Raw genomic sequence first — 17475 nt, 5'->3', positions numbered from 1 at the left:
TTTGTTTTATCACATTTTGCCCCATTTTTTGCATAGCTCACGTTAATAGCATCAATGATTTATGCAGTAAAAGATACACAATGCATCTTATTCTCAGACTGTATGGCGAATATTAAGGGTAAGTTTGATAATGCAAGATATGTGATAAAAAACAAGTGTACAGGAAAATGATACAGAAAATTCATGTGACAGAAATGAATCCGCACATAAAGAATGTGATCTTGCAGACCTGATGAAACAAGGACTAAAGAAAGAGGCTCACATATATGTAAAACACAAGTGCAGAAACACACAAAAGAACACATTTGTAGCAACAACAAAAAAACCAAAACAAAAATGCCCAGACAAGAGCAACATGATTTGATTAACTCAAAATGGAAGTCCTTTTGATTCACATTTTGTTAAAGTCATTAATAGAAACATCTTAAAGTTGATACAATCAGTGAAACATTGCATTTAATAAAGACGAATGATGTTCAATATGTCATGCATCTAATCTTTGTACCAAGATGACCATGAAATATGAACATCCATTGATATTAATGATGTCTTCTTGGTTTTCAGCTCACACACAAACACACACACACACACACACACAAATAGATACAAGAGAATAGAAAGCACTATTCAACTCAATGTTCAAACTCGCTCTAGAATGGAGTCTAATCACACAAATCTCTGTAAGATATTCGTAACAATGAATCACAGTGGCTGCAGTCAAAGTACCGGTACGCAAAACTACACAAACTTTACTTCCCGATAACTTGCACAACTTTGAGCACGCAGTCACTCTACCAAAAAAGCCACGCATAGTTTCAGTGATGCAAAACTACCTGCAGTTTTGGTCTCTAGCTAACTATACACAGCCCTGTTGCTGTACACAACACGCTTCGCACGGCGTATGGTCGGGCTAGTCTCTAGCATGCATGCTCCACATGAGCAAAAACCGCACGCCCTCCTTGAAAACAAAAAATTGCAAACATGCAACAGCATGCAAAAGAATGCACAATGTGTGTGAGCAACATAGAATGGATCTAATCACCTGACAAACTTCTTCAGTTTCAGCAATGCATGGTCAGACTATACCAAACTGTGCATAGTTTTGCGAGAAGTGAGAAACTTCCCCATTACAAGTGAATGCAGGAAGTTTCGCTGGAAGGCTTTGATGGTAACCTCTTGGGAAGTTTGTATCACACTGCCCAAACTACGTGAAGCAAAATTCCAGAGAGTGAAACGACACGTAATTTTGCGTAGCGTGACTGCGGCTTGTGAAACGTGTGTGGATCTATTGCATCATTTGTTTTTCTCAAGCAGTCGTTGCTTTATCATACAAAACATGATCCTATCTTTTTGTGCAAGACTGAAAGGAAGATGACCACATTGCCTAAACTGATTTCAAGTGTGATTATGACCAAAACCACTACTTGGCAAAAAAACATGTGCAACTCTAAAATTTTGAAATTTTCTTTATGGTGGTGGTGATTTTTATGAATCTTTTAGCACTATGTATGATTTTACTCTATTTATTTTCAGACACCTTGAACACTGGGTGAATTTGCACCTTACGTTAGAAGTACTGGAGAACACAAAACAATTTTACATTCTTAGAAGCTGCACAGGAGTGAGTAGAAAAAAAAATATATCGTTTCATGATAAAAATGTCCATAATTGCTTAGCATCTAGCAAATGGCAGAAATTAGGAGAAAAACAAACAAACACAATGTACGTATTGTACATTCTCTTTCTACATGGTGAGTGCCGCATAAAAAGGAAAGACATCATCATACAATATACACATGGTTACCTTGCATGCACTAAAGACACCTGAAACTAAACATTGAGATGGAACTCTGCGACAGCAGCTGCTATGCTCAAATGAAACTTTTTGAGACACTTCTGTCCTTACTCTTGCATGTCATAAAATTGCACATCTAGTCTATGCAAGCAGCAGTGATACTATCATACCACACAGACACTTGATTTGCTGGTAAGCTCTTAATGTATAATGTCTAATCCATATTTCTTTCTCTCTATGATCTGTGATATTAATAGCAATATAGCAATCTATACATCATGAGGACTTTGCTTTGTTGTTTGTATATATGCTCACGGCTTTCTTTGTCTTGTGCACTACAGCCTTTTTCAATGGGTACACTTTTTAAAAGTCCCTGGACAATGGTCTATGACAGTAGCAACAATCAAAAAATATTAAAAGGGGAAAAAGGTATTTAAAAAGTACAAGTCAAGTTTAAAATACATGAGTTCAGTTGGTTGCAACCCAACACTGCTGGTAACTGCTGACTATGAATACCGGGTAAGCCTACTGATTTAAATGAGCATTTGCTTAACATTCCACTCACCAAGCATGGAAATAAGTGAACAATGGACTCTGTTCATGTTTGATAACATTAAATCAGATAAGCGGGACTGGATGGGTTTAAAGGCAGATTATATGCAGCGCATTACAAGCATTTTAGTTAAGGAGACAAAGACATAATAACACAAACTTACACAGCATTGTGGCACTCTTTATGGAGAAAATGTGTTCATTTTTACATCAGAACAGAAATACACTCATGATGTTTTGTGTGGAACAAGCATCATGTTGGACTGAAATTGTGTGCATATCACTCATGACCTACACAAGAAATGGTAGAATAACTCCCTGCAACTGAACACTTATCAGTGACCCTTCGTGTGAGTGGCCAAACACAAACCCTGCATTGCCGCAGTGATGGCACAAATGTGTTAAAAGGCAACGGGCAGCGAGCCAAGCCTACATTGCATGTGAAAGAGTTACGCAAACAGGTAGAGAACAAAACACAACCAATAGTTTCCCGCCTTGCTGCAACACTACATATCTCATGATCTCATGTTATCCCTACGTTCATTTGTACATTGATCACTATCGATAAAATGTAGTGAAACACATCTTGCTTCTTAGACTTCACAACACATCTAGTCAATATTGTGTCATACATATGCAACAGAAAGCAAGCAAGCAAGCAGAAAATTACAGACAGTACTGTTATGTTCCATACTCTACAAGCATTACAGTATAAAATAAAAGAAAAAATGAAAATCACTGTAAATTATGTATAAAGCACTAAAAAATGAATTCAACTGCACACGAAAACACACACTTGGAGATTTTCTTGTCTCATTTGGATTTAAAAGTGCATCAGTAACTTTGTTGGGCACTTTACAATATTCAAATGAAAATGCATACTTAATATCTCTGTCAGTTGCTAATACAAAAGTTAATCTACATGCTAGACAATGAGACTTGTATGACAAGGCAAGTGCCAAAATGTGTCTCGCCCATTCACGCAGAAGAAATTAATGTTTTCTAAATACCAGAAGTTCATTGAACCCACCTATGACCTTCGACGTTGTGGTGACCTTCAACTCCTAAGGGACATTTACTAGCCAAATTTGGTCACAAACGGACATATGGATCAAAAGTTATGAGCCATAATCGAAACGCGCCGTTAAAACTTAACATTGGGCCCTAAAAGTTCGTTAACCCCTGTCTGTGATCAAGTTTGTTATGATGTTTAATCAAGGTTTAACCAACCTTGTGATGAACTTCATCTCCCCAAGGGACATCTACCATCCAAGTTTGGTCACAAACGGACATAGGGATCAAAAGTTATGAGCCATAATCGAAACGCGCCATAAAAACTTAACATTGGGCCCTAAAAGTTTGTTGACCCCTGTCTGTGACCTTTGACCTTGTTGGTGACCTTGAACTCGCCAAGGGACATTTACCAGCCAAGTTTGGTCACAAACGGACATATGGATCAAAAGTTATGAGCCATAATCGAAACGCGCCGTTAAAACTTAACATTGGGCCCTAAAAGTTCGTTAACCCCTGTCTGTGATCTTTGACCTTGTGGTGACCTTCAACTCCTAAGGGACATTTACCAGCCCAGTTTGGTCACAAACGGACATATGGATCAAAAGTTATGAGCCATAATCGAAACGCGCCGTTAAAACTTAACATTGGGCCCTAAAAGTTTGTTGACCCCTGTAAAATGTCTGTAAGCTTTGACCTTCTGCTGACCTTCAACTTCCCAAGGGACATCTACCATCCAAGTTTGGTCACAAACGGACATAAACATCAAAAGTTATAAGCCATAATCAAAACGCGCCATAAAAACTTAACATTGGGCCCTAAAGTTCATTGACCCCTGCCTGTGACCTTTGACCTTGAGGTGATCTTCATGTTTGGTATATTGTGTAACTTTGCATAACCACTCTTCTCTCCAAGTTTGATTGAAATTAAAGTCCTCAGCAGAGAGTTATTCAAGTTTTTGTAGCGTTATGGACAGACGACGGATGGACTGACGACCGACGGACAGACGCCGCAGGCGATCCCTTAGTCTCCCCGCACTTCCGGTGGGCTCGACAAAAACTACGAAGATTAGCGTTTGACTCGCACATCATTTTGTACAATATTCACATTCACTCTGCAACATAAGCATTATATCATGACAAATAAAATCTTGTGAGAATAAGAATAAATATGCAGTCAGTGCACAAGATCTTTTAGTGTGTCTTCCCAGCAGTTCTACATAGGATATCACCTCTTGTTTGTGCATGTAAACAAACTAATCATTTCTAAGAATTCATAAATTTCCTATGATGACAAACTGAATGCCACAACATTTCATTCAAAATCAATTCATACTACACACTAATCATTATTTCATCTTTCACAAAAGCAGAACATTTCATCTTGCCAACACTTATGAATAAAAAAGGAATAATCACAATGAGGGCAAATTATCTCTTATAATATACAAAAATTGATTATATTTCAGGACTAAAAAAAAGAAAAAGAAAAAGAAACCTCGAACTAGACAAGTAAACCTCTTGAGATTCTTGTGTTGCATACGACACAAGTATGTACTGAAGAAAATTCAATGTTCATACATACAGGGTTTAAACTTAAAATCCCTTTCAGTATAAACTAAAAAACCTCAGAGAAAAGCACAGAAAAGAATTACAAACTAGCTGTGGGCAGAAGGGAATGTTCAGGCCAAGACCCGCATGATAACAGCAACATCAATACAAAAAAACAAACAAACAAAGAAACAAAACAAAACACAACTAACCCTCCCTCCAACCCATCCCCCCCCCAAAAAAAAAACCAAACAAACAAACAAACAAACAAACCCACCTATGAGTGACAGGGATACAATCCTAGTTATTGATTTTTCTAATCGCAACGACTTACGAATAAACATTTGAAATCAAATTTCAATGCACACTGTAGTCATACAGCTGTTCAAATTTCATTGTACAAAATAGGTCAAAAAAATCCATGCCGTTTCTCCCATTCAATGACAAGGATGCAATATTGTTTTTCTTCCGTTGTTTTTTTTTTTTCAGCAAAAGATGTTCTCTCTGCATTCACACTTGCTGTCAAAGTACATACTGCAACATCAAATGAGGCAAGTAGCAATACATCTGCACAGTTCGATGTGATTGGGTATAAGTGAAGGTATTCAAGATGATGACATCATACTTCAAATAGTATCCATCACTTGATTACGACAATGACTATCGCAGCCATTGAATCGCATACGGCAACTAAAAAATTGAAACAAAGAATAAATGTTGGCATTCATTTTTCAATTTTTTTGCACAAGCTTTTATCTGCTTTACCTCCTTATCACACAAAACTGGGAAAGGTATGCAGGCAAGGGTCTTATGTGTAGGGCCCCTAAATGTACGAATTTAACCCCCCCAAAAAAACTCACATTACTATCAGACCTATAATACCACTGTCACTCTTCAAGACTAGTATACTAAAAAAAGGGGGCACAAATGTAATCTTGCACTGCTACTGTAGGCAACACAAAAGATGAATAAATGATCAAAAAGATGCATACATAAAAAGAAAAAAAAAACATGTATTTGAATGTATGAAATCTGATTTTCACAATATCTCTTGTCCTTGCCATGGAAGTGGGCAAACTAACATACAGTGTACAAGTGAAATAACTACCATAAAAATTTTTTTCATAGATTTGCGCACATGATCAATATTACACACTTGTTGAAAAATAACAGGCCACGAGAAACGTTATAGGGAAGTACAAGTATGAGGATATACTACCTCAGACCACCGGGTGTTCGAATCAAGGTCCATCCATTATCCGAGATGCCACATATCCTCTCGTCACCTCGAAACGAGGGCAGTCGTCATTAACTGGTCGCGCCGTTACAGTGCGGGGCTTCCCCGTTGCTTACGGCGTGCGAGCCCTCCAGCTCTACGACGGCGTCGACGTATTGCATGAGGGCCCGATCCATCCAGGACACCGTGTTGGCCCGCAGGAAACCCCCCTCAAAGAAACCCAGGTGGCCGCCATGCTTGGTGACGGCGTAGACAGCGCAGGGCGACCTCTGGCTGTACTCACGTGGCGAGTGGTTCTGGCTGACGGGAATGATGGCATCATCCCCCGAATTCAGCATTAGAAGAGGAATTTTGATCTGGGGAGGTGAAAAATATCAACATATGATATATTCAAATAATAAACTATACCACAAGATATCAAATGCTTTTTTTCTAGTGGTTATCGACACCTTTGCTAAAAGCCTAGTAGAAAGAATACCAGTAAGACTCTGTTGTTTGCAAGACCAGATGACAGAAGGGTCTAAAACTGGTATGTCCTCTGTCAAACAGATATCTTTGTCTGCATAATGCACACTCATAAAATTTCAAACACTTATTTTTACATATATGTGTACACCAAATGCAGTAACTTCATTATTCTACTATTCTTTTTTCTCACCATCAGCTCACTGCTGCTCCGTTGGTCCAATGACAAATTTATTCCTGCACGGTATTTTCTAGTATATTTATGAGAAAATGAAACCAGAGTGGTAATTCAATCTGCACTAACCTTGAATAAGTACTGACAGGAACTGCACTCCTTGTAAAATTCGGAGAGACTATTGTGACGAGCCATTTTCCTGAAAAGACAAGAGTACAAAAGATTAGATATCTATAGAGCTGTTAAATTAGTTTGTCCTATAAATGTGTAAGACCTGATGTGCAACACATAAAATAACTACAAATGTCGCTATGGCGACTGGTACGTCTCCGCCATAATGCATGATTCTCCTAATAGGTCTATGGTATGTCTTGACACTGTGTGCTGACAGTTTCACATAATTGGAAAAAATATTAAAATGACATGTTTGTCACAAATATGTTGAATGTTCACTTTCCTTGAACTAGGTTCAATTGGATGAATGACTATATTTTCTGAGAGCATGTATTTGGGGCTTTGAGGATTTTTACTTGACTTTTGACCATTTATATCAAGTTTATGTGTTTAGTAATTTTTAAAGTATGGAGAAAAAGTGTAATTTTAGTATTAAATACATGTAGCAAATTGTTTGCATTTCAAACTGGCCTTTGACCCTATGACCCTAAAATTTCCTAGAGAATCACTGTCAGGCAGAAAATGCATAAATATGTACTATATGTACTAAGTTTAATTATGATACCTTGAGCCACTTTTGAGATATGGAGGAAGTTAAGTGAAATTTAGCACTTTCACTTGACCTTTTGACATTTGACCTTTTGGGCAAAAAACTACCCAGAGAATCTCATTTTGGTAATACATGCAAACACTAAATTTCAAGAAAAATCTTGGAGGTACTGCATAAACATGAGGGAAAAATTGAAATTTTGAGGAGTTGACTTTGACCTTTGACCTATGATCCCAAAATTCCCTAGATAACCACTGCCAGTCAGTACACTACATATATACACTAAGTTTCATGAAAATACCTTCAGGCATTGCACAGATATGGGGGAAATAGTGAAATCTTGAGCATTTATGACCTTGACCTTTGAGCATTGACCTTGAGCATGTGCGCCCACAAGTAGATAGGCACAACTTAACCCACTCATTCACATATATGCCGAGTTTCATTGGGATACCTCAACTGATTTTCTAGTTATGCCATCCACAAAATTGATTACGGATGGACGGACGGAAGGACGGACAGACGAAAGGACGGACAACCCGAAAACATAATACCTCTGGCGACACTTTGTGGCGGAGGCATAAAAACAAACAGACATATAATTGAGAAATGCCAGACAATTTCTGATTAAAGTGTAAGATTAGATTCACAATCATACCAGAGCATAGGACACCAGAAAGTTGGGAAGAATTTGGTTGAATAAAACATATGCAATATAATATATGACAGACAAAGTGTTGACAGAGTTTGGGGTTTTATTAGCATGACGCATAAATGTGCAAAACTTAATAAATAACATTACCCCTAGATGCCAGAAAATTATTAATGAGATGTTTATCATGTGAGTAGGTTGTTATTGAAAGGATTCATGAGGCCTTCATACAATGTAGACAAACTGGAAAAACAGATGTATTAAAGTTATTGTTCTAAAATTCTGGTAAATGGCACTTTCAAATAAATCATTGTTTTTGTACCACTGTTGTGTTCTCCTACATCTATCATTAAAAGTAATATATCATTGCTCACTCTACTGCTGTACTTGAAATGATTACCATTGTCTGGATGTCATCACTGCCACAATAGGAAGCTTTAGATTTTCACGACAAAGTCATTCACAGGAAAAAAAGCCTGTTCTGAGCATGCGCAAAATCACTTATCAAAATCAATCTATTTATAGCTCGCGTCATCTTAAGTTTTCACGACGTGATCTGGGCTAGTTTTATGTCCGCCCGATTCACGCCGGAGAGAGCTACTTGATGCACTGATCATATGGGGCACTATTTAATTTTTCATAGGTTGCGTCCTCATGTAATCTACAGCTTCTTTTCAACACGATGCAGGGAAAGAGGAGGATGTCAAACGCATCTTTGTCTCAAACATCCAAGTCGCAAATCTAAAGCTCCCTAATGTCTATCACTTCCCAACTCATGTCATCTTTACCTCGTCAACTCCTCGTCCAAGTGTACTAGGCTGGTGGCCCCGAAGACCTTATCCACGTTGTAGCAGGGCGGGGTCTCTTCCCGCCCCTCCCAGTACAGCTTGGCGCCCTCCCCAAACAGCATGTCGAAGTTGCGCCGCAGCTGCCGCAACATGTTCAGCGTCATCATGAAGTTGTAGAAGCGCCGCATGCTCTCCCACTCGTGCAGGACCTTGGAAGCTCTGACGAAACAACGTTCAAGAGAAGAAGAAGAAGAGGAGGGAGCAAAGGATGAGAAATAGGGAAGAAGAAGAAATAATGCTTTAATATGAAAAATGACAGTGGAAGTGACATTGCTGATCATAATGATGTTTAAAAAAACAACAACCAAATCATGACACACACACACACACACAAAACTAAATCATGACACAATTACAAGAGTTTTCACGACAAGTCACTAGACAAGACCAGACATAAACGGTCCACAACAAGAGAAATCACAACAGAAGCATTAGCAGCCATTAACTTTGTGACATTGTAACGCTGGAATTGATATGGTATATAACCTGGTATATTTTGTGGTGTTTTTATTCTTGCAACTTTAGTAAGGCAAAAAGCATTCACCAGATCAATATCTCCCCAAAACATTGCCTCCTGCAACAAAGAAGTGCTACATATCATCACCAAGATTACGTACAAGCATACATGTATCATTAGCTAATCTGTGAAATCTTATACTCATATATTTGTATAAAAATAGATGGCTGAAAAGCAAAACAGTGTGCACCAAGATCAAATCACAACTAGAGTACCAGAAGCCATTGATTAGTTTTGTGACCTCGTTAACCTGACAGGAATGCAAACACCACCAAAAAAAAGAAACATCACACAACATTACTGAATCAGAAGCCACGAAGACTAACTTTGTGACGTCGTAACCCTGGCAGACGGAGATGCAACACATCAGGTCATCCTGCCGAGAGGGCTCCTCCCCAACGTACTTGACAACGATGTTGGCGCCCATGCTGAAGCCAAGGGCGACAAGCTTGCTGCTGGGGTGGTGTTCCCTGATGTAGTCTACCATGGCGGCGTACTCCCCCGTCTCACCTTGGCACGTATAAAATATTTGCTTGATTTCAGTTTCAGTGAAAGTGATCACATTTTTGTGTTTTTGTTGGTGCAGCTTGGTTCTGTATAACTGAAGCAATCTCCAAAATGATGTTCTTTTAAGAAATCTATATAAGCTAATACAGTAGGACCTCAATTATCCGGCCATCGATTATCTAGATTCTCTGTTATCCAGATGTCGACAGGCTGACATTTTTTCTTTTATGCTTTCATATATTTTCAGTGCCAAATCTCACTCAGAACAAACACATGTTCAAACATTATCGTGCAGACGCACGACGGGACATATTTAAATCATCACAGCGAACTGTAACTTTTAAGTCAGTTTATGGAGAATATGTCAATGACTGGTGCCCAGCTTGTCACTGGCACTGAGTGCACAGCAGTGGTTATAGTACAATGCAGTGGCGGTATTCAACGAGTCGCAATATCGATGTCATTGTCTTTCAATATCAATCAAACAAACAATACATGAAGGGACATGAAGGGGGTATTTTACTTAATTAATATTTCATTTTATTTCCGTATCATATGAAGCATGAAACGTAACAATGTCATGCAGATATTAGTAAATTGGTATAATTTAACATATTATACCCTCAGCATGACATGCTAAAAAGTGCTGTATTTTGAGCATATCTCTCTTATCCGGCCACATCGAATAGCACGAGGCCTGGGCTGGGAGACGTGGCTGTACATAATAAAACCACACATTACAACCTGGTGGCTCATCAGTGAAAACTTTTATTATTCAGTGTGTCTGATGCTGGGTATGCAATAATATAAACTTATGTTGGATAGGTAACAAAAAAATGCTATGGGTCATCATTTAGTTCATCCTTGCATTATTCTTTTTACTACTGCTGCCACTATGACTGCTACTACTTCTACTACTTCCACTACTACTACTACTGCTGCTTGACTACTACTACTACTACTACTACTACTACTACTACTACAACCGGAAAACATAATGCCTATGGCAGCACTTCATGGCGGAGGCATAAAAAAAAACACACACACAACATCCAAAAAGCAAGACCACTAAAACAAGTAATGGCAAAAAACCCCCCAAAAACGCCTTTTTCCCCTTACCATAAGTGAATATCCTCGGGGAGGTCAGGGGTACTTCTGGCAGGGCACCAAGGTGGTTGAGGACGGCTACACGGAAGCCATGAGACATGGAGTGCTGGATGAAGGTTCGGACATAGGCCTTCTCTGAGTGGTTGGCTATGCCCGGACACACACAGAGGGTGATATCGGCTACAGGATGGGGGAAAAAAAAAGAGAGATGGTTTTGATGATGCACTTCTACCCTACAAATCATAGTTACTAAATGTCATTTTAGGTCATACATGTTCCGTAAATTTGGACAAATTATTCAATGTGTATGAGTTAAATACTGTGGTATATGACAGTAACTTCATGCTTTTGTTCAAAGTTAAGTTTTGTTTCACGGGCCTAATTTAGTGATCACATAAAGGACAGACAAAGATGAGCACAGATAGACAGACAGACAGACAAATACAAAGACACATAGAGGTACAATGTACAGTGTATACAAATATAAAGATACACAGATGGACAGACAGACATTGAATTATATAAACAATACAAGACACACATGGATGGAGTGCATGCGTAAAGTAAATCCATTTGGCATAATACAGAGATGCCAACCCTGTAAAAGCATTGCAGTGTTCTTAGAACAGGATAGGACATATTTCTTTGGTGGGAAAACATTATTTTTACCTTTCCTCCAAAAGACATATGTTGTAAAACAATTTTGGAAAAACAGTATTTTTTGTGAAACCTGCGATATTTTTGGTAAAAAAAAAAAACAGTACAAAATATTGCAAACTAAAATAAATGTTGGCATCTCTGCATGTAATGAGAACAAATTCACATAAAACACACATATGAACATATGAACTCCAGGCAGACTTGTACAATTGTAAGTACAAAATACCCCCCCCCCCCCCCCCGCCCAAAAAAAAAAAAAAAAAAAGAAAGAAAGAAAGAAAGAAAGAAAGAAAGAGAAGAAGTCACATAAAATTTTACCTGCCTTTCCATGAAAATTCAGTTAAGCTTAGATTCATGCAGTGATACCAACCACATCACAAGTTATATGCTCTTCTCTTCTCACTTCATCTTTCCTTCTCTTTCTCTCCCTCTCTCAAAAGTGCAAAACAAGGAAAAACAAAAATAAAAACATGGCTACCACAGTGGCCCTCCTACCAACCAGATCCTGGACATACATGTACCACTACAACTGATAGGAACAAGGTGCTTTTAATACCTGCTTGAGGGTGGGATGCTGTTGGTTCAAAGAGGTCAAAGGTGACAGTGGCTCCATCTGGGCGTGGCAGGCGGATGCGGGTACCAGCAGGGCGGGGTGCATTGAACCGCCCCAGCTTGGCATAGATGAAGCTCTGGATGTGAGCATTGTGACCCCATAGTCGGTTAGGCACATACCTGGGTAGTACGATTACGAACAGGACTCATGAGTTTGAGTTTCATTTATGAGATTCATCAACGTTTGATGTTACAATACTTACAAGTTATGTACACTCTTTACCTCCGCTGAGGAGTTTAAAGTTTCTGTCCATCTTTGTGCATTTGTTTGCTGGCAATATCACTTCAACAGTTATGGTCGGATTTTGTTAAAATTTCCAGGATAGACCAGTTGTAGTAATGGGAACAGTTCAATAGGTTTTTGAATGTCATCAGGATCCAGGATGCATGCACAGTTCTCTGGCATTATTGACCCTATGGCCCTAGTGGAAGTTTGCACTCTCTGAGTGCTTCTTATTTACAAGTGATTTCAGGATTATCATAAGGCTATCACCTCATCCTGTTCCTCCTCGCTGTTTCGGCACAGGAATGGTTTATTAGCAGTACAATTTACTGACCCCTTGCAGGATGTACTGAGAACAAAGTCATGAGGTTTGTGTAGTAATGCTTTATGGAATAATGCTCTGTCAATATGCAAAATAGTTGTGAAATATCCAAAAGACATTATACAAAGGTATAAAACTCATACAAAAATACAAGGTGAAGTACAATTGTACAATGCACTTCAGTATCAAACTTAAATTCAGAGCTTTGGCTGAGCAACTGTTTAACTCTGCTGAGCATCTTTTTTCATTTTCCTTCCAATGCACACTTATATTGACCTTTAAACTAAAGGAGCAGAGTCAACCATATTAATGTGTACATGGCACATCATCCCAATATGACTTGATACTTTTGATAGAATGTATCTAGTCTATGTATATCGGTGTGTGTTCATCATGGCATGATGCTCAATTTGCCATAGCATGAGGAACAACTCATAAATACAAAAACTGTACATACTCTATACGTGAGGGTAATGTTAATTTTAGGTGAGAACTTTGAACATAATGCATATCATACATGTATTCAAATTTTTAAGTAGTTCAATCAATAGTTGCTTGAGTGCAATATAAATTTCCTCGACTGCCAAATACGTACAGAGTGTAGAATACATGTGCATGCTATGTCATGTACATTGTACTATGTATTGTTGTCGCACTTTTGGAAACAGGGCACTATTAAAGTTTATGTAGCCCCAAACATTTCCGTTTAAATGACTGTCTCCAGCAAGACACTCCTTATTTGACTTCTAGATTAAGTGAGCCTAATTAAACAAACCCAGTCTGACACAGCAATTAAGGTATGTTAATTGCACGTTCCCTTTCAACGACCAGAGTAACCTTCCGTGTTACAATGAACCAGGAAAATTGATGCACCAATGTTGAGTGTCGAATACAACAGATTATTGCAATACATTTGTACATGTGTACACTTACATAACATGTACTGGTATGCCAAAATTGCATATTGATAGAAATGGCTGAAACATGCAAATATTTTCTGCACTTCATAATGATCTTTTTTCCATGCATTTCTCACGAATCAAAATCATCAAAATTTTTTTTATAACATAAAGTTTGATTTAAATCAATACATGTTTGTTCAAGGGTTCTAAAACATGCCAAGAAACTGGTACTTGAAAAATTCCCTTTGTTTACAAAATTGATCCGATTATAGTAACATGGATTGAGTGAATGCAGAAGTATTAGAACACATGAGTGAAAATTGGACACTCCTTTCAAAAGTAATGAAAGGACAAGTTCACCTTCATAAACATAACGATTGAGAGAATGCAACAATATTAGTAAAACACATCAGTGAAAGTTTGAGGAAAATTGGACAATCGATGCAAAAGTTATGAATTTTTAAAATTTTTGTTTTGGAACCGCTGGATGAGGAGACTACTACAGCTTGTGAGTCATATGCGTACAACAGTATAAAGAAAATCTAAAGAAAATTCAACATATTTTCACTTTTTTCGCATAATAAAAGAGCACTTGACTTGCCTCTTTCTAAAGGCAGGGGGAATAATATTACCCATAACATTTGTCGGTAACGAGTCGGGGGAATGTGTACTTTTTTCATAGATGAAATTTTGTGAAATTCTCTTTATGTTTTCCTTATATTGTTGTACGCATGTGACATCTAAGTTTTTCACACACTGCAGTAGTCTTCTCATCCAGCGGTTACTGCACAAAAACTTCAAAAATTCATAACTTTTGAACGGATTGTCCGATTTTCCTCAAACTTTCAATGATGTGTTCTACTAATATTGCTACATTCTCTCAATCCTTATGTTTATGAAGGTGAACTTGTCCTTGAACTTTTATTAAAGTTTCAGCATTGCTATCCCTGGATTAGAAGACTACAACAGTTCAAGATCATAGAGGACGACAATATACCCATAGACAAAAATAAAGAGAATCCCTCTAAATTTATTTTTTCATAAAAAGGAAACATTCCCTTGACTTTCTACCAATTCTACCAATAAGCAAACCATTATTCCCCCTACTTTGCACATAGAATATACTTGTACAGCTGTATATCTCCACATAACATGCATCTATTTCTGCTGTTGCAATGGATTATTTCATTTATAAAGTTACGCTGCATATAATGAGCCATTACCAATTATGAGTTATTTGTTTTACAAGGCTACTTTATTCTACATAGTAAGCACGACACCATGACTGATGATGCAGTACACGATAAAGTGCAGCTGTGAGGTCATATGGTACATGTTTGAAACATGACTGCCACGAAATACGTATGACTATTCAGCAAAATTCATTATAATAAACCCTTCTTAACACAAAGCATGTACGTATACAGAGCTCTGTATGATTTGTTACAAGGCTAAACTTCCCAAATGAAACTTTCCCTTTTTCGATAGGCAGTGTCAAGTTGTTGTTGCTGGTATTGCTGGATTGGTGATGACATATATTGATACAGGTATATTGCATTTTAATACATAACACTGCACCAAAGGTGTTTTCACTCAAAGCAAAATGTAAATGGAATAAACTTACTTGATTAAAACACTTAACAAAACAAAACAAAATTACATATAGTTGTGTAACATAACAACATACAGTTCCTGTCACAATCTATGTCAAGGGCAGCATTAGGGCCTACTAATCTTACTTAGCAGTAAATGATATACACACATAGATTAGCTACTCTAGGTACATTTTTTTGAGCAAACACTTATAGTTAAAGGCGCCTCATGTGCAATCTTCACAACATCTTTATAGTAGGCCTATACTCTAGGCCTATATATTTAAATGGATAAGCGTAAGTTAATAACAAAACTCATTGGCGAGAGTCATTGCGCATGCAGTATATTATGCATGTATATCCATGATACCAGGTGTAGTGTGTACACGTGTAATACATTCAAATTCGCAAACTCAGGACACAAAATGTACAAGTAGATTTACGTATGCATTTGACAAAAAAGTCCACTTAGTAGTTATCATGTAACATTCAGTGTGTGATATCATAAACACAATCACTCAAAAAAAAATTCAATCTAGTTGAAAGCATATTTGTATACAAGCTGAAAACATTTCTCATCCGCAATCTTTTTTTGTATATGATATTTAATACACCAGCTGCTTTCACATGTAATTAATTCTGACACCATGAATTTACAAAACTGCTAATACAACAAGAAAAGAAATATGAAAGGAAAGGGTTGGTTGCACAGGAAGGAAATAAGTCCTTATAACACTGCACATGAATCTAGTTTAAAAGAAACAAACTACATGTACAAGACTACATGTACATTACTTTCGAATGATGGATGGAAGGGAAGTAGCATTTGGTAATTAACTGTGAGAACTTAATTCTTCTCGGTGCTTCCAGTGGCGAGTGTGGCTAGGAAGATAGTTAATGTTGAGGGTTGGGCTGCTGCACACGGCTGATCCTGATTCTTACGTAGTCAATAGAGTGCTAGGGTATACATCCAAGCCACAGTATAACGTAAATACAGCTTTTGTGTAGCTCTGTCCTTCCCACAAAGTGTCACTGTCCACAAGGTGGGCGAGGCCAGAGAAGGAGATAATGATGATGATTAAAAGCCATGACTAGAGCTGGTGGTGGTTTGTTTCTTCTATTTTACTTTTTGTCCAGTCTTTGTACATTGTGCATGGACCACGAGTCCTGTGGTATGGGGGCTGTACTGTATGTCATGACAGTAAGGGAAAAATATGTAGTCTTACACACATTTTGTGCTGGTGTAGATGAAGAAGAGGGAGAATGAGCTGAATCTGGGACACATTTGTGTTTTATGTGCATCTAATTGTGCAAAATTTGTACCCATACCAGGGAGGCTATTTCATATTCATGTCAGGATATGAATAGATGTTTGATTTTCGAGGAAGCCTCCTGAACAATCACAGAGACTTGGCAGCTCTGTAAATCATGTCCCACTCCCAAAAAGGAGGGAGGGGTACTGCCAGAAGGGTGGATGAGGGGAGAGAATGGAGGATGGGTGTAAGTGTGCACCCCTTTACTCACGGTTTGGTGAGGATGGAACAGAGCGAGAGAAGGCTGTGGTTGTATTGGGTGTCCTTGAAGTGTAACGTGGGCGCGGCCGGCTGGTCCAGAAGGTTCAGCACCCTGATGGCGAAGTAGATGACAAGAAGGATGATGGCCGCAATGACAAACAGCCCCATGATGTCTGGCAGTGTGGGCGACACTGTGTGTATGTGTCGGCACTGTGGGGGGGGGGGGGGGGCAATGGAAAGGAACACTGAAAAATAAATAAATGTAAGTATTACAAACCACACACACACACACACACACACACAAATAGAAACATTAAGATGCACTTCCCAAATACCAGCATGATTGTTCATGGAAATTATGACAATACTCTAACATTCTGTATGGTGGTGGCCACAAACAGAGTACACAATAATTGATGGAAATATAGCAGTAATAGATTTGAATGAAAAAGAAAACAAGCACATTCATGAAATCTGAATTCAATTCAATATCAAACATGTGAGAATAGT

General features: G+C 38.2%; 1 protein-coding gene across 1 annotated transcript; it reads right to left on the bottom strand.

The window, feature by feature from the left end:
• Positions 1-5187: 5187 nt before the first annotated feature.
• LOC139741161 (monoacylglycerol lipase ABHD2-like) lies at positions 5188-17133 on the bottom strand. Its single transcript, XM_071651751.1, has 7 exons — positions 16976-17133; positions 12357-12532; positions 11153-11320; positions 9853-10036; positions 8950-9168; positions 6915-6984; positions 5188-6501 (listed from the first exon to the last, which is right to left on the bottom strand). Exons 1-7 carry the CDS (start codon positions 17131-17133, stop codon positions 6217-6219), a joined length of 1260 nt encoding a protein of 419 aa, XP_071507852.1. The 3' UTR covers positions 5188-6216.
• Positions 17134-17475: the final 342 nt, after the last annotated feature.

Source organism: Diadema antillarum, unplaced genomic scaffold (genome assembly GCF_040938485.1).
Source record: "Diadema antillarum isolate AM-2024a unplaced genomic scaffold, OU_Dant_1.0 seq00000908_RagTag, whole genome shotgun sequence".
NCBI lineage: Eukaryota > Metazoa > Echinodermata > Echinoidea > Diadematoida > Diadematidae > Diadema > Diadema antillarum.
This window is presented reverse-complemented; position numbering and strand designations above follow the sequence as displayed.